Consider the following 18,180-nt stretch of genomic DNA (forward strand, 5'->3'; position numbering starts at 1 on the left):
TTCCTATACGGAGCATCAGGAGGAAGATGTGATTGAGTGAGCTCAAATGCTGGGCCTTGACCATTCAGCAAAGTTAAATTAAGGTCTAACGAAACCCAGTGATGTTATGTATGGGAAATACACAAGGTCAAAATCTATAGGTGGATAGATAAAATCTATAGGTGGATAGATAATTTTAATTAGACCAATATAATCTTTATTCATTTTACATACTAATTTGCTAGGGACCATTGTGCTGGTGATTTGTCCTTTTCTAGGTAGTTGGTTTGTGTCTGTTACATGTAATAGAGATTTTATTTAGAACCAGTGTTTTGGTCATTCTAACCACTGACTTAAATTTGAATTATATGCTGAATGAATCCATACTGCTAGCTAAGCATATACTCAGTGCAAGCAAAAATTATGGAAAAGATGTGCCTGAAAAAATACAATTTACAAACAGGAGATTGTGAAATCTGGGTTAACTGGAAGTGCATTTTGTAGTTCTTTTGCACTGATTTCCTTTGTCACTCCTTTCATGTGACTTCATCTTCACTTTGATTGTTTGCCTGTCATTCCTGTTTAGTTGCTTCTTGACATCTTTTTTCCCCATGATTTATTCAAAAGATTTAATGGGCAGTTTGGCAGTTTCTGGATATAGATGCTAACGCAAAATGTGCTTGTTCTAGCATTTTGCATGTCTGATTTAATGTTTAATGGGCTAAACCTGAAAGTTAACAATTAATATTTTTCATTAAAAAAAAAAAAAGAATTCCATATTTTGAAACTAAAAATATATGTTCTGTTACTCTGAGCTGTAGCTTTACTTTTTTTTTAATGAATAATTTGAGTTCTACTTAGTATGAAAGTCCCATGGAACCTGCAGTCTAATTTCAGTGCTCTATTTTTAGGATAATGAACTTGGAGGGATCCTTTTTTTTTTTGTTTCACAAATTCAGCCTATGTGTTGAAGATGTACTCATCTGAAAAACAGAATTCCAGTTTTGCTATGTACATGTTTGGAAAAATTCTTTTGAGTACTACATGAGAGAAGCAAAGTGATAGCCAGGCTAGGATCAATCCACTCAGTCAGGAGCTATAGGAAATCAGCTTGGAACATGCAACCTGGTTACTTTTTAATGAGCATACCAGAGTTTATCACTTGATGCTCTTATTTTCATCATGAAGGCTAAAAGAGCATTACGTTTTAACGTTTTAGATTGTTTTTTAAGTTACAACTTCTTCCCCCCCTTCCATGATGGGATATTTGCATTGAAATCTGAAATTGGGTGCTATATCTATTCAAATAGCTGCAACTGTTGGAGCTGTTAATTGACCTGTGTGTTTGACCTCCCTGAGGCACAACTTAATGTCTCAGTGCAGAAAAGCTAAATCTTTATCCCTAAATGCTAATGTGCAGACTAATGCAGTTGCACTGTTCATTTGATCAAAAATTTTTCATTTTGAAAACCGTGTGCCTATCTGCCTTGTCAGTGGTATGTATAGAAAAGTAAGTTTCTATTGCGTGTAGCAATGCTGAAAATAATTATGTGCATTCCTTACAAGCACAGCGATTATTTTATCCTGCATTAAAAAAACAAAAATAAGTTGTTAATTTCCATAGTAGTTCTATAGATTTATTTTTTTATGACCAAAGGGATAAAATGGAGCACGTTGTTTAAAACTGGCTCATCTCATCTGCATTTACTTCACTATCAGCGGGTGTACATGGTAGCGACAAATTTTCAAACCCTACGGCCATCTCACTGTTTAAATGGAAGCTGGGTTATTAGAAGTGGCAGTTCAGCTTGAGTTATTCTTCATTTCCCAGTCATTCTACTACTTTCATTTGATGGGAAGTTAATGATTAAAGGGCTTAAAACCTGCAAAGCAAAACTTCAGAATTGAGGCTTACCTGACACGAATATTTGTTTTGCAGTTTTTTTAACCTGCTACCTTTATTCAAATCTACTTAAAGATCTCATTAAAAAAATAGTTATTTTGATCACTTAATATATATTTTATCAATAGTCCAAAGAAAAAAAATGTTCTGTTTTTATATCTGCATGATCATAATTCTTGTTGTCTCTAACTGCTTCCAATTAGCATTTTCTTTGGAAACCAAAGTTTTAGCAGAATGGTAGAGGGTGTTTATACCTCCGGAGAGTTGAACAAAATTTTTCAGATCAAAATTGAATTTTGTGCTGTGATGGCAGAGGAATCTTTGGCAATAAGTGCTTTGGATGTAAGCAAATGAGTATGTGTCTAATAAAACAAGCACCTCTTTTTCCTCCTCATTAGTCATATGAGGGCTGTATGTGTTTTTCAGCCACGCTGTTTGGTATTTGTGTGTATGCATCAGTGGTGTTTGGCTTACTCTTTCTGTAAGGAAGTGTTGTATCTTTTTAAGCTTCCCTTATTTTCTTCACTAAGGTTATTGGATTGGCAGAAAATATGTTAAGGTTTGATGACCTGGAGTCCAAAGTCATTCAATAATAAAACCGGATGTTTCTGAATTGCCAGGCTGTAGCACAACACAGTTTTGTGATTACATTCCCGGTAGTTTGAGCAATTGAATCTGGAACTAACTTAGTTACTGCTTGTATTGTTTTTAAAAAATACAAAGGAAACCTCAGTCCAGGTTATTGTGAAGTGTGTATTTTTTTTTAGAGATCCTTCAAATGAAATCCTGATAGGATATACGGTCCTACCTCCCATATGTCCCCACTGAGAAGATTTCATTTTGGATTAAAGTTCGTAACAGTAACAAATTTTGCAGTCTGTAGGACTTTAGTAGTAGGCTACTGGTTGTGATGGTGTTGATTCTTAAAAAAGGACAAGTGTTTAAAGAAGAGTAGTTATCTCTTGGACATCTTGAACTGAATTTTAGTGTTAATGTCTCTTGCTGGAAAAAGCTCTTGTCTAATGTCAACATGTTTGTGTGCTCTTATGTAATTCAGTTTATAACCTTTAATAAAATTCAGTGTGGAGAAAAAAAAGTAGAAGTTGTATATATAAACTGGAGATGGGAGAGAATAAATGTTGCGTGTAAAATGGAGTTATTACTACAGAGAATGTCCACAGCTGAAATGAGAAATAGCAAGCTGATTAGTTTCTAAGTTACCGACTGTGGTAGGCAGGTGTGAGGCAAAAAGCTGTATTTGTACAATTGCATTGTGTCTTGTTTTTTTCCTTATTCCCAGTTTGTCATGCAGTCTGGAATGAAAAACACCTACCTGTATTAAGACTGTAGTGCTTGTAATGGTGGTGGAATGGGGAGGGAAAAGGGGATGAAAAGTGAAGGCTGTAAAAAAGATAAAGATACATAATTTCTGCTGATCATTTTTGATATTTCCATGATTAGAACTAAATTCTCAGGTCTGTTAGCAGTAATCACCATCCAGCCTTAGCCAAGTTTTCTGAATTACATTACCATGGCAAATCACGAGACCCAAACCCATTGGTTTTGGGCTAGTCATGCAGCCTGCTCTAGGACTGGCTTGGCCCAGCAATCAAATCTTGAAACAAATGAAAACTGGAAATAGAATAAAGGAGCACAACTTCTTTGTAGCTACTCAAACAATTATTTTCTTAGATGCAAATGTTAGTGTCTTTCATGTGAGAGAGCAGAATGTCGCAAAAATGCTTCAGGGCAATAGTTCTGAGCAAGGACAGGTGAGAAATAGATCTGTGAGTAGTCTTTTTAAGAGTGGGAATCTTAAGAGTCACATTTTTAAGTCCTACAATAAAAGTGACATTTATTTTATTTACAGTTCTTTTGCAGTAACATATTGTCTTGAAGACCCTTAGGAGGACATAAGCAGTGCATGTAAACCAACAAAAATTTATGCCAAAATTGCTTTACATTTCTGCACAGCATGACTTGAAGTGTGATAAAAATGAGCTAAAAGTATCTTCTTTAGCTGTTCACACATGCACACAGAGAATATTCTGAGTTGGAGGGGACTCATAAGGGTCGTCATGTCCATCTCTTAAGTGAATGGCCCATACAGGGATCAAATCCACAACCTTGGCATTATCAGCACTCTGCTCTAGCCAACTGAACTAATCTCAGGGTCTAATGATTTTTAAACAGAACAGTGCTGCTGACACCACCTTACTGAAATTGTGTTGGATGGAGTGCTTTTATAGATGCAGTGTATGTGGTCTATAGCTACATATGTTTATGTCTTACAGATATAAAACCTAAATCCTAAAAGACTGCAGGAAGGAATTACTAGAGAATCTCCCAAGTAAGAAGTGGTACGACAGGAGGAACTGGCCTCAAGTTGTGCTAGGGAGGTTTAGATTGGATATCAGAAAAGATTTCTTTATAAAAATGGTTATCAAGCACTGGTACAGTCTGACCAGGGAAGTGGTTGAGTTACCACCCCTGGGGGATATTTAAAAGATGTAGACGTGGTGCTTGGGGACGTGGTTCAGTGGTGAACATGGCAGTGGCGGCTTAATGGTTGGACTTCATGATTGTAAAGATCTTTTCCAACCTAAATGATTCACTGATCTCTGGGTCAATATCAGAATTTTCAGGTAGATCTCTGCAGACAATATATATATTCATGCTTCTTCTACATCCATAGATTTCTGTGGAAGTTCTGCAGCAGTACATTTAATAATGCAAACAAGTGCTGCAGCACAGCTGGCGTCTTCTGTTTTGTCCTGAGAATATTCCTAAAGGTGTATTGTGCCTTCTGATAGTTGGGTGGTTGCCAAAATATCGTTGGGATACTGCCATTTCTGCACTGCAGTAAATCAGGAACCTGATTCATATGTTGTGTTGTGGTTACATTTTCTGTGGGGAATTTTTTAGGCAATGTCTATCATTAAAATAAACACATTCAAGGACTTGGCAGTTGTCTCTGTATAAACAGACACTGAATCAAGGCTTCTTAATAGTGTCAGTGATCAGTGTTACAGTCTGTTGGTTTTGCACAGCCAGTTCCAAATTTGTGTTATTGTTTGACCTGATTTTGAGACTTCCTTGAATGATGACTGAAGTAATGTTTTTGCACCTTTTTTACTGTAAATGTTTCAATGAAACCTATCATATTTTTGTTGTAATTCTGAGAATAAAAGCTTTGGTTTTGGAGAAGCGTTAGAAAGCTGTAAGATAACAAGAGATTTGTCTGTCTTGACCTCAGAGTTTCGGATGCAAATTTTATCTTCCTACTTCTGTAATTGTTTTCTGGTGATTTAGGAGAGTAATTTTTGTTCTGAATTTTTCTTCTGATATAAAGGGCTAATTCACTGTACAAGTCTAATATCAAGACTTCAATGACAATAGGTCAATTAGCTTGTGTGCATATATTTGTATAATGTATTTATTGATTGCCTGTTTAATCCACTGTCTTAGACTGACAGGCATTACTGACACTCTGCAATACTCTCTAATTTGACCAAAATTCTTGGTTGAGTTCCCTGATTTTATTTCAGAAGTGAAAAAGAATACAAACCTAAAGAAAAATATACTTCTGATTATTTGTTTTCATGAATACTGAGGAATTGTTTCCTGTGATTCATTCTTCTGCATTTCCCATTGTTGCTACCAGGAGCCAAGACACCAGTTTTCATCTTGTGTCCATTAATAGATGATCATCATGGACATAAGTTGAAATGCGCACACTGTTTAGTGAAAATCAGAAGTTCAAAATTCTGAATTATCAGTCTTGTTACTGAATGTATTTTAACTCTGTCTTAAATTTATTCTTACGTCTAATCTTCACTCTAAATATAACTTCAGTGTGTTCATGTAAGAAGAAAAGTATTTGAAAATTGTGTGTGGCTGATGCATCAAGTACCAATCTCTTTTACTTCTGTGTTTGGGATATACCTCTTAATGTCATCAAGAGCATCTGAAATGCTCTGGCAGATGTCAGGTAACTGCTTAACTGGCTTAATAAGGATGATTAGACACAGTGCTGACAATGTTAGTAAACAGTTTTCTGGTTATTCTCTGTTCAAACACTACAGTGCTGCTGGGCAGGATCTTCAGGCAATGAGATGTCTACCTGAGAGAACTGTTCAGCTTAGACATGTTTGACATCCCAAGGCACTGCAAGGCTGGTGTCTAATTGTGGCAATGATTATTCAGTTAAAACAATAAACCACCTATAGCTCTCAGCATACAGAGGATAACCAAAATGAGCAAAGAGAAACAGACAGATTAATCTGCTGGAGCAGTATCCTATGGAGCATAAGCTTGCAGAGCAATGTTCTTTGGGATTTCTTCTTATGTAGTGCTTAAACATCTGAAAGAGGTCCCAGTTCTGACATGTCAAATTTCCATTGTTTCTGCTTCTCTCAAGTGGAGATCTGGGAACATGAGCAATGTCATTGGAATTACTCTGCTTACTTTCTGAAATTTATTCAACTTTGAGCAATGCTGAGTGTGATTACATGAAAATGTAATCTGCTAGGTATGCTTCGGTGTGTAAATTCTTTTATATAGCTTGTAGGATGATGGTACTATATCCAGTTTAAATGTAAGTCTTGAATGAATCCTTTGGTTGGAATTTTAAAGAATTATTGTCTCCATAAATCAAACTACCTCTGTCACAACCAAGAAATTGTTCTTGTCAAATTCACGACCTTTTTATGAAGTAGCTTGAAAATAGCTCTGAATGGAAAGCAATTCTGGATGTTGGTGATGACTTAAGTTAGGGGTCCTTCCAGCATCTGGAGTTGCTGGAATATTCAGTCCAGTGTTGGAGGGGAAAATGACACCTCTGTTGCTTAGGTCTCAGGATAGAGGCAACTGTAAAAGGAATATGAATATTTAGCAGTAATTATATGGAAGTAATTTCTGCGCTTGTTTCCAATGAGACCTGCATGCTGCTTAGCATTTTTCAAGTGCTGTTTTAAAGCAGTTGGCTGAGAAACCAATGACCAGAAGGTGGGCATAAGAGCAAAGACTTTTATTTAGCATGTGCTTTCAAGTCCAGGTACTGAATTTTGCACTGAAGGGATGTCTTATTTGACAGAATTAAAGCATGTTTGACAGCAGTTGTCACAAAGACCTGCAGATTCCTGCCACTGTACATACCTATGATGTTCATTATCTCAGTTGAACCTGAGTGAATAAGCATGTGCTGAATATAATTGTTATTCTAGAGGTTTTAGTAGTGCTGTGTCTCATTTTGATGGAGAATGAGAATTAAATGGTTTGCTCTTTTAAAAACCTAGCTATTTCTAAAGAAGTCTTAAAGAAAAGTGATCTATCAGGACTTGATAGGATGGAAGAAGACACTACAGATGGTCTAGATACTTGAGATTTATTTGGCCTTTAAATCAACCAAACAGGTTGATTTAAATCTTTATGTAGCTGAATATTTTGGAGGGTTTCTCAGCACCTTAAGTAATCAGGAAATCTAAAAGCTAGAATTGGAACACCTGTGCTACTGTAGAGAGGTGTCTTACAGAACTGATATGTGTGGGGGACGTTTTCTTGTGAAGAATTTCTTTGATATGCCGTTAATATATAATTCAGATATACAGTTACAAATGTGTAGTTGCAAACATACAAGTGCTGCTGATTGCTTTATATAGAAATAAAATAATTATAAGTAGAAAATAAAGCCCTAGTTTTAAGTAGCTACTTGGTGATCTGGAAATAAGAAGCTGCCCCTTCTCGGGGCATTAATAGATCATAGCATGAAGAGTTTGATACAAGCACTAGAGACTGTGAGAAAGCCTGCAAACTTCTTGGGTCTTGTCAGACTGGACGTTTATAAGCACTTCCTGATTTTTGAATTTTGAGTACCTCTGAGGTCTCAGAAAACATTCATATGCTAGAAAATGTGAAAGCCTCGGTCTGAAAATACTGTCTAAGCTCATCAGCGCTGACAACCTAATGATGTCATAAGCCATTGCATAATTACGCAATTGAAGTTTCCGGACAGAACAGTTACTGACAGCTGTGAAGTTTCTCTGCATAGTTCTATCTTCAGGTTTTTGTGTAATTTTCAAAGCAGAAAGGTGTCCTTCTGGCTGCAGGTTGTAGTTGTGTTAAAGGACTAAGTCAAGGAAGCTGGACAGGGAAACACAATGGGAAGGCAATCCAATTTATGGCTTTCCATTTCCAGCTCTTGAATTCCTGTAAAGCAAGTTCTCTGACATTCTGGGAAATTATATGTAGATTCCCCAGGAAATCCTCTGCTCTCAAAAGTTCTATAATACAAAAGTCAAGATTTCAAGCAGATTTATTCAAAATTTGTACAACTAAAGTTCATATTATTAACAAAACCTGCACATTGGTGACAATTTTGGTATTGGCTGTCAGTTTTGCACTACTTTAAGGTTGCTGCTAGAACCTGAATATTCTGAAAACTTTATCAGTTAGGTAGCTTTGTCATAGTAGTTATAAGAGAAGAACATTAAATCTCAGTACTGGAGTCCTTTTGTTGTTGTTTCTGCAGAACACAAATCTTATTTTCAGGACAGAATAACTGTATTGATTTTGTTGTTCTTACTGCCCCTAATGAGTGGCTTTGGGGTTGACATCGTTCTGATTCTCTGCAGGATAAATTGCTTGTGTCATCTAACTTTGGTGGTAATAAATCTTGTTTTCTGTAGCTAGAGAAGGTGGATAGCTTTCCTGCTTTTGGTAGGCTGTATGACTTTTAACAGTCCTATGTTTCATCCAGATGAATATCCAGAACAGTAGCTGACCTGAAGAAAGATCCCAAAACAAACAACAACTTTCCCTCAGTCTTAGGGATTTGAAGCAATGTATTCTGTCGCTTAAGCCCAACATATAGAGTAAAGGCTTGCCTGCAAAGGTCTGTGTATGCCTGCTTGGAAATGTACATGTGTCTATAGTTCCTGATTTCAATTATTTCCCCTCACACTATGCATATAGCCCTGCAAGAGTGGAAGGAGAGTGCAGAGAGGAATTCAAAACTCGGTAGGAAGTGCTGTTTGCCTGGGTTAGGTGAGCTTTGGTTTCAGCCTCATGTGGATCCGTGGAATCATTAAGGTTGGAAAAGACCTCTGAAATACTTGAATCCAACCATTAACCCAGCACTGTAAGGTCTGCCACTAAACCCTCTCTCCAAGCGCTACATCTACACACTTTTAAAATATTTCCAGGGATGTGTCTAACGCAGTGCTTGTGCTCGAGGCACGAGCTCTGGCGTGCCCTCGATCAGAGAGAGTCCAGCTGTGTTACTTCCGTGTGTCGCAGGAGCAACTTCGGCATCAGGAATGGTGCTGCTGGCTGTGCGGGCCCCCTGGCCTCTTTTCAGAGGAAAAACCCTCTGGCTTCCAACAGGTTTATTGTTAGAAGTTTCGCAACCCGAACAAGCTCAGAGGGATGGATGGAATGCGATGGGATGCTCCCCCGAGGCTTGTCCTCAGTTTTGTAGGGAATTTGAAAACCCAGGTGAAAGGGGAAAACAACCAATGAGTTACAAGCCAGGGGGAGGATACAATTTAACAAGAACCACTGGGGGAAACTGAGAGGCGGGAGTTATAACAGAGAACCAGCGAACAACCGAGTAACCGGGAGTTTTCCCGAACCGGGGGAGGCAGCTTGGACCGGGGGTGCAGCTTAGGCTTCTGAGCTGCCCCTCGACCCACCCTCTGAGTCTGCCTCTTCGGGAAACTCGATCCAGGCTGGGATTGATTGGCATCACACTGCCCCAGCCCCGCAGTGGGATGGGTCGCACCAACAGGTGTCTCAACCATTTTCCGGGGCAGCCTGTTCCAATGCTTGACCCTTTCAATATCCAATCTAAACCTCCCCTGGGGCAACCTGAGGCTGAATCTTGTTTTATTATTTGTTGCCTGGGAGAAGAGGCTGACCCCCACCTGGCTACCACCTCTCTTCAGGCAGTTGTAGAGAGTGAGAAGATCTCCTCTGAGCCTTCTTTTTTCCAGGCTAAACTCCCCCAGTTCCCTCAGCTGCTTCTCACTTGTGCTCCAGACCCTTCACCAGCTCCGTTGCTTTGTGGAGCTTTAACTGCACTTCCAGTCTCCTCATGTGTGACAGCTGCTGCTTCAGTGCTCGTGGTGATGCTGGACAGCAGTGGCATCCTTACTAAACTAGTAATTGGAAAGATCTTACCTCAGCAGATGTCTTTCCTTTTTACATCAGCTTGACTGACAGGTGGCTATGGACCTTCCCCTTTAACTGTGCAAGGCTGAAAAAACCCCAGTGTCTCTTGAAGGATGCCTTTGTGGAAAGGTCATCGGCATCAATCCTGCTTCAGCTAATTCCTGATGAAGTGCTAACGTGAACTTAATACTCTACTGCAAACCCTGTTGGGGAAGTGTCCTGTCCACAATAAAGCCTTTTTAGAACTATTTGCTGTTGTTTTTGGCAGAAGAAATATCTTTAGGACAAGTAAACTTTCTAGATTCTTCTGGGGGCTGCCAGGGGTAGGCACTGTTCTAGCAGTGAAAGAAAACTTTATGGTTGGGCTTATTCTCTAGAATTCAATTTTAATGTTTAAATAAAATCTAATATGTGATTGCGAAGGAAAACTTTCAAATGTGAGTGTTCTCTATTGGGTAAAATGGTGTTTGGATGAGTCCTCAGGTGGCTTGAAGAAGTGCTTTTGTAGTTCAGCATTCGCTTCTTCTATAGCTCCTTCTGTCTTTCATTAGAGGCACAAAAGTCCTGAAGAATGCAAATGCATTGTTGATGAACAAATGTCAAGCATAGTACAGAAAACATGGAAGCTTGATTGAAAGCCACATGATGTTTGAATAGGACTGTGGAAAGCCCAGAATCCTTAAAATGAAAGAATTGCACGTGTTTCTTGTGACAGTACTGTCTAGCAAAAGCTGGCTGCCAAATGGCTTTGTTGAGGCTTAGTTCTAATCAACTGAGAGTATAGCAAGTGTTGAAAGTGCAGGAGTTAAATATATTTTCATATGAAAGGAATAGATCAGTGTTTCATTTGCATTTTTTTTTTTTTTTTTCTGAGAGAAGCATGTGTGTTCCGGAGAAAGAAATGTGTTTGCTATACATGGGGATTTTTTTCAGATGTTTTGCTCAAAACTTTATTAAGACACTGCTAGTTGTAAAAATGAAGAGAATTAGTACCCTATGTATGTTCTTTGCTCTTGAAGACTGTCTTGGAAATATTTATGATGTTTTGTCTGACAATAAAAGTTTTAGAAGAATACAGAGTGTATTTCAGGGAAGATACCTTGAATACAGACATGTTCTGTCTTAATATTCCACTACTGTGACAGCAATATTGAAGTTTTTTTTTTATTTAGATAATTAAAGCATTGAGTTTACTAGATATGCATGATGCAAATACCTTAGAGCTTAGAAATTCTCAAATGTAACTGTAAAAATAAAACCAGTTATTAAGTATACATAAAGCAAAGGGAAAACAAATCCAGTCAGATGGTATTCCTCAAGGTTGATTTTAATATTTTTTTAATCAGTGCTTTCAGCTGTCAAATGAGCAGATGCTTCATTTGATGACATATAAAGTAGATAAAGTACGATGTTCATGACAGATAAGTGAGAAGGAGCAACAACTTTTGAAGAGCCAACTTGCAGAGAAAGAGAATAAATCTGTGAATTGGTAAAAAAAAAAAAGAAAGATAAAACTGAGTTGGATGATTAACTGATTGAAAAGTCATGCTGTGTGATCAAATAAGAAAAAATCAAACCACTGCAGTTGAGTGCATAATTATTCTAGGTGGTTTTGGTTTTTTTTAATGATTCAAAGGTAAATTCAAAAGTAGCCTTAAGAATTTGAATATAGAACATATTGACTGGTGCATGTGAAAGCCAGTAGCTGCCTTTCTCTTTGAAGTTAAAAGATCTCCAATGAGAAAGGTAACTAAAGCTCCTTACAAATAGTTGGTTTGAGAGAGGATTTCAAAAAGTTAATCAACTCTTAAAAGGAAGGAAATAAAAGCTTGCACATTAGTAGATTTGCAAAAGTTAAAATACTTTCTATTGACTTAATTTTTTTCGGCTTCAATGATTTTATCATTGGAAATGGCTTTCTGGAAGCATAAAAAGATCTTCTAGATTAGTTGCTTTAGAGTTATCTGTGACCCCAGGTTCTTTTCTGTCAGGCTACACTTTAATACTTGGTCAAACTGCCAGCTTTTAGGAAAAGGAAAAAAAAAAAACCCAAACACCCTCAAGACCACAAAACTTATTATGTGATAATATAATGTGCTGTAATCCACATGGAAAAATTATTATTCACATCCTAGTACAGTTACTTTCCAGGTATTTGGGAAATCACTCTGTCTATAGCCATTGCTGAAACTTTCTATTTCAAAAATTTTTAACTGTGCTAATCAGTCCAGATTATTTGTATATAGAATGACATCTATTAAAGAGTGTAATAAAAAACCTTAACAGACTTGCAGTTCAGCAGCAATGCTGTTGTATACCTGTCAGCATAGGACTCATGGAGGAAAGAAAGAATATTTAAAGATGTGTAACTTAACTCAGGTGCATGTTTATGTTTTTAGGAATGATATTTTCGTTGGAAATGCTGGTTTTCTTGAGTTGATCTGCTTTAACCTGGTTTTCTGCACTTATGCACAGTGTTGATTTGCCTAGACCAACAAGTTTGAGGGTGATACAGGCCCATGTGAGAAGCAAGCATGTGAGGCACTATTCAGAATAGGCAGCTTAGAACACTTCAGCTATGTGAATCCAAATGCTCTTGTTTTAGCTGTGGGACTGAGTTATTGCTTCATTTTCTGTTGTCTATCAGTATAAAGAAGTATTCTTGAAACCTTGATTTTGAAGATGTTGTCACTTGTCTGGTGTGTGTGGCTGACCAGCGTCACTTCGCTGGTCAGGACACTGGCTGCTAGAAAAGAAATACAAACTCCATCTTCTTATTCAGCTCCTCTGTTCTTGGCTGTAGATTGTGTCCCCTCAATTTCCTCTGTTAATTCTCTGTGTTTCTGTCCTTCCTCATGCCTACATTATACAGTGGAAAATGAAAATAGAGCATGTTTTTAGATTGGATGGTTTGCTCTCAGCTCTTTTTAGGCTGGATCTTTTGTTTTGAGGACCACTGTGTATGTACTTCTTAAACTGAAGTTCTTCAAATGGAAAATATGCTGCTAACATGTACATTACCTACTAAGATTTAAGATTAGGTTTTAATACTATGCTGTCATCACTGTTAAAAGATGTGGGCTGTTCTTGCTCGAAGTTAGACCTAGTTGTTGCTAGAGACTTGAGACATGTAATTTAAAAAAATGATGGTGCTACAAATTCATTAAGTAATCTGCATCTCTTAGTGTCACTAGGGATGTGGTTTTCGATAGGAATGCTCATGCAGTTCATGATGATGCACTTGAATTCAATTAGTCGCTTTGTCTGGAAGACGCAGGCGTGGTAAAGACTGGAGTACAGTAGAGAGATTCTCAGTGCTGACTGTCAACATGGAATGAGACTTCTACTGCAGCTATTTCTCGTAACCTTAATCTATTTTATTTTCCTGTCCAAACATTATTTGAACTTACTTATCCAAAAATAGTCTAAGCATATGAATAGGATTTTGTATTACTCAAGGAGCAACATCTGAATCTGCAGTAGAATGAGCTGTGCTTGGATGACAAAGTCTTCCTCATCCAGTTTCTCTACAGGGTGAAGAGAGAGGAAAAGAAACTTTTTGCCCCTTCTGTTGGGAATTTATTCTTGTGCCGGGAAGAGACATGAAAGGGGCACTGCTTAGTAGCAGCAGATAATGATGACTGACAAATCTGATGTAGATTTACCATCTGCAAATGTTTCCTATGGTCTCTTACCTTGTAGAAAGGCACGCTGATGCAGAAAGGAAAATCTCTGTCTTGAAGAAAGGGCTAAGAAGAAGATGGCTACTATTGGGAAAGGATGCCTTATTTTATAGAGGGAAAGATGCTACAGCTCTCTTCAGCATGAGCTGAAGAACTGTTATTCTTCTTCAATGCATTCAATAGAATAAAATACAGTATGTTTACTGTAGCTTGGCCTCATTTTAATAACTTACGGTTACATTTAATTTGAATGGGGCTGTTACCAAATAGATAGATAGATGCTTTTAATAAAGTCAAGGTAATTAAATAATAATGTATATATTTGCAGATGGAAATTAGAATAACTTCATGGAATTATTTTGCAAATAATTCAATTGTGTCTTCTGTCCATAATTTGGAGCATTTTTGCCTCTTTGATGTTCTTTGTAGTGCAAATTTAGTACTGCTGTGAGTAATTTAAATCAAGTGTTTTAAACTGTGTCTTCTTTTTTTTTTTTTTTTTAAAATTATTCCAGCCCTGATGATATTGGTACCTGTTGGTATATCCTGCTGTCTGGTTCAGTCTTCATTAAAGAATCCATGTTTCTTCCAAGGAGCAGGTATGTCAGCTATGAATGTACTGTGTTCTATATTCTAAACATAAGTCATGAGATGTAGAGAATTTTTGGAATTAAAAGGCAGTGTTTTATATTTAATGAAGCACAGAAGAACAAATATAAACACATGTCTCCTGTGCTAGCTGTGGTAGCTGTTTCTTGCCCATAGCTAGAATTGAAAGCCCATCTTTGTGGACAGTGTACAGCTGTCCAAAGTATCATGCAGATGCTGTCGATTTAAAAAATAGAACCACGAAAAACCTGACAAATGGAGTGAAGTACTGAGTCTCTTCCTGTGAGTAATCAAACTTCACATCATAGGATACATTAGAATCTGGATGTTTTCCTGAGGCTTTACTTACTGTGCACAGGTCTTTGGTGCATGTTTTAGCATACGCCTAGATCATGTTACTGCAGGTTTTGCTGCTTCTGTATAAGGTTGTGCTTCATGCAAATGGATTTGCAACGAAGAGTGGTTTCTTACATGGAAAAAAGAAAGTTTGATTGTGAGGCACTCAAAATTCATATTGCTTCAGTAAAAAAAAAATATATATATATTTTGAGCTATGGAAAAAAATGCAAGTGGTTGCAAGGATTTTAGACTGAAGTGACTGAGCTGGATCATTTTCATGGAAGCAGAGCAGAATTATTTTAAAATGCTGGTTATAGGCATATTCATTCAGACTGCTATAAAAGGCTCCTTTGAAGTATATGGCATGAAATAAAATTTGTGAAAGGCAGAATGAAAGATTGACCTGTCTCTGTATAGTATCATGATAATGAAAGCACTGGAAATTTTTTTTCAATTTTAAATGGTGGGAAACCACTTTATGGCTAGTGTTGGTTGGCGTATGAGGCATTAGATCTTCAAGTCTGCCTTTTAGTGGGAGAGCAGTGCAAACCTTGGGACTTCCATTTGGTGATTGTGGCATGTTCTTGGTGCAACCAAGTGTCTTGTGTCTGTCAGGCACTGCTGATAAAAAGGTATATTAGATGTGCCATCGAATAGTTAATGCTAAAGATGCAAAACTGATTGTTGTAAAAAGTAGCAAAACAACGGATTATAGGACCCCTGCTTCTGGCAGAGTGAAAATTGTCCCACATGTCATCCATGAGCAGGCAGTGCCAGGAAAAAAGCTGGCAGAAAGTGCTTTAGATACCAGGAGAAGAGATATATAATACCTGAATTAATGTAGGGTGGTTGTATATAGTCCATGGCAGGAATCTTCTGTTCCTTTGAAATAGAGCAATGCTTGTGCCTCCCTCATTTGGACACTTGAAGAGAGGTGAGGTTTAGTAAGATAAACAATGGGCTTGAGACTCTTCCTGGTAGAATGAACAGAAAATTACATGTCCTGTGACAATAAGCGGAGCATTTAAGGCCTGTTCACATGGAGAAATGTATAAAATGACATCTGGGACAGTGTCTGATACCTTAGTGAAGCACAGGCATGGAATTTGGCATAAGAATAGCTGTCATAGTTGTGGATGAAGTCAAGTAGATGTCAAAGCTGGTGTCTTGGGGAGAAAATGCAAGAGAGACAATTTTTTAATTAACAAGGATAACATTAAGTCCATGAAAGCAAAATTAAGAAACTTTAATTATATAAGATAGAAAATATTTCGTGAGAGTAAAACCAGAGGCATTCTAGTGAGGGACTTTGTGCTTAGAAGCTGTAGTCATTGAAGGGTAGGTGAGGGCCTTATTAAAATTTAGGACAAGGTTAATCAGGATTTTTTCTTTGTAAATGAGTAAGTTGCAGTTGGGCTTTGGGCTCATCCAGGATTAAGAAACTTGGAAAAAGTGAGAGGGCATCCATGTTAAATTTCTGATTTGGAATACTGGTGGCTAATAAATGATTTATTGATTTATTTATTTAATAAAGAAATGGCCTGAGAAGAAAACTTAAGTTTTTCAGCTTAACTTATGCTGCTGGGGAACTGCTGGGAGAGCAATAGCAAACTGCTCAGATATACATACCAGGCAGAAGAGACTGATTAGCAGAAATGCTAAAGTGAAATTTTACAGTGCCCTAGAAAAAAGGGAGTGAGACCTACTGAAAAGGGTGCTGTCCAGAAAGAACTGGTAAGGTGGTATTCTGGAATCTAAAGAGTAGTGTCAGAAGTGGACAAAAGACAGTTACTGGATAAGTGCTTGCTGAAACCGACTGTTTATATATACAGGGAGTAACAATTTCAAGAGCCTTTTTGAACACTGCATAATTTGTGAGTCCTGATGTCCTGTTACTGTTAAAATGAACTGGCTGTGGTTTAGCAAATGGAGCACATCCTCATGCATCACTGACATCAAGTGATAGGAAGAGACCTAAACACTGCAAAGTAGAGATCATCTAAATTTGATTTTGTTTGTCATTTGAGTAAATTAAATTTGCAATAGTAAATTAGTATTTACACTATTTTAGTGTGGGGTTTTTTCAGTTTAATCCATTTTATCTTTAGCCATCTAAAAAGCCACTAGGATATTTTTTTTGCAACGTGAAGTTTGTGATTAAGAGAGCAGAATGGAGCCAAGAAGTCTGTGTAGGAGCAATCAAATATGTAGAAAGCTAGAAGTATGTTCCTTTCTCCAAATCCTATTGACTCAGAAAATTCTCATTTCCCTAACTTTCTTTTCCCAGAGCCAAATGTAGTTCATCCCTAGGCATCTCACCATCGAAAATGCCTCATTTTTTTTTTCCCCACTTAAAAAATATTCTCTCTTTTTTTGTCAGCCTGCCCCATGCACCTGTAGCAAATCCCTTTGGACAGGTTCTCTGGGCTGCTGATCCTGCTCACACTGAGGGCTTCCACTTGCCTGTCCTCCTGACCTCCTCAAGCTCAGCTTCATTGAATGATGGCTGGGCAGTAGCTGACCAAATTTAAAATAAACACATGTTGTCGTCCCATCAATTCCACCCCCGCCCCACCCCATGAATTTCAAGAGCATTTGCTATTTGTTGGATTTCACTCTTTTAAAATGAGTGTCTTTACATGCCAGAGCAAAAGTAGTATCTCAGGGTAATTTAGACAGACCTAGTGGATAAATCTGCCTACATTCTTGCAGGTGTGTTCTGAGTCCTGTGCAGAATTAGATCTTACTCTTAACTTCGTGGCAGTTGGCATGTGAGTCCATAAAGAACAGGATGGAGGGCTATCACCAGATTTGAGCTGACACTTGCAAGTACCTTAGTGCATTTGACTTAATATGCTCAACATACTATTTGCATTTGGGTCCTCTTTTAGCTGATTTGCTTGCATTAGTTTTAGATAGAGCATCCTCAGACTGGTTGGTGACTAACACTGGAAATGCTGTTTTGTTGTATATTTTATATTGGGTAAACTGATCTTATTTCTTTCTTCCTAATCATTGTGTCCATGGCTTTCATTTCTGGTGTTAGATACCATTTAAAATTCTTTCACTAGAGAGACTAGGTTATGTAGATACTTAATATATAGCTGGGGAAGAAGAAAGTTTTAAAAATACCCCTTTCCCCCACCATGAAGTTGTCTAAAAGCTTAAGAAATGACCACCCTCCTGCTTTTGCACCACTGTGGTTCAGGAACAGCACACCCTAATTTAGTGCCCCACTTTCTGCCCCCCCCCCCCCCCATGAGACTCCCCCAAACCAGACAACTCTCACTCCCCTCCACTCTCTGGTGGGAGACACAAAGGCAGAGATCACGAGCTGGGAGAAGAACAATTTGCTGGAAGCATCAATGAGATAAAAAAATTGACCAGTAACAGCAGCAATACTGTTGCAGTGGGGATCCTGCAACACGCATATATCAAACCAGGAGTCCCGTGGAAAGGAAATATATATGGACAGACAGATTCTTGCTAGCTGTTTCA

At 37.9% G+C, this 18,180-nt stretch overlaps 1 protein-coding gene across 8 annotated transcripts in view; it reads left to right on the forward strand.

Annotated features, from left to right (window-relative positions):
* RAPGEF2 (Rap guanine nucleotide exchange factor 2) overlaps nt 1-18,180 on the forward strand; it is a 134,345-nt gene that overhangs the window by 8,066 nt on the left and 108,099 nt on the right. For all 8 annotated transcript variants that reach the window (XM_017745110.1, XM_017745115.1, XM_017745116.1 and 5 more), the window contains exon 4: nt 14,250-14,333. In XM_017745110.1, the coding sequence (XP_017600599.1) occupies nt 14,250-14,333 (84 nt within the window). The remainder of the gene's footprint in view (nt 1-14,249; nt 14,334-18,180) is intronic.

Source organism: Corvus brachyrhynchos, unplaced genomic scaffold, assembly GCF_000691975.1.
Source record: "Corvus brachyrhynchos isolate BGI_N302 unplaced genomic scaffold, ASM69197v1 scaffold249, whole genome shotgun sequence".
In the NCBI taxonomy this organism is placed as follows: Eukaryota; Metazoa; Chordata; class Aves; order Passeriformes; family Corvidae; genus Corvus; species Corvus brachyrhynchos.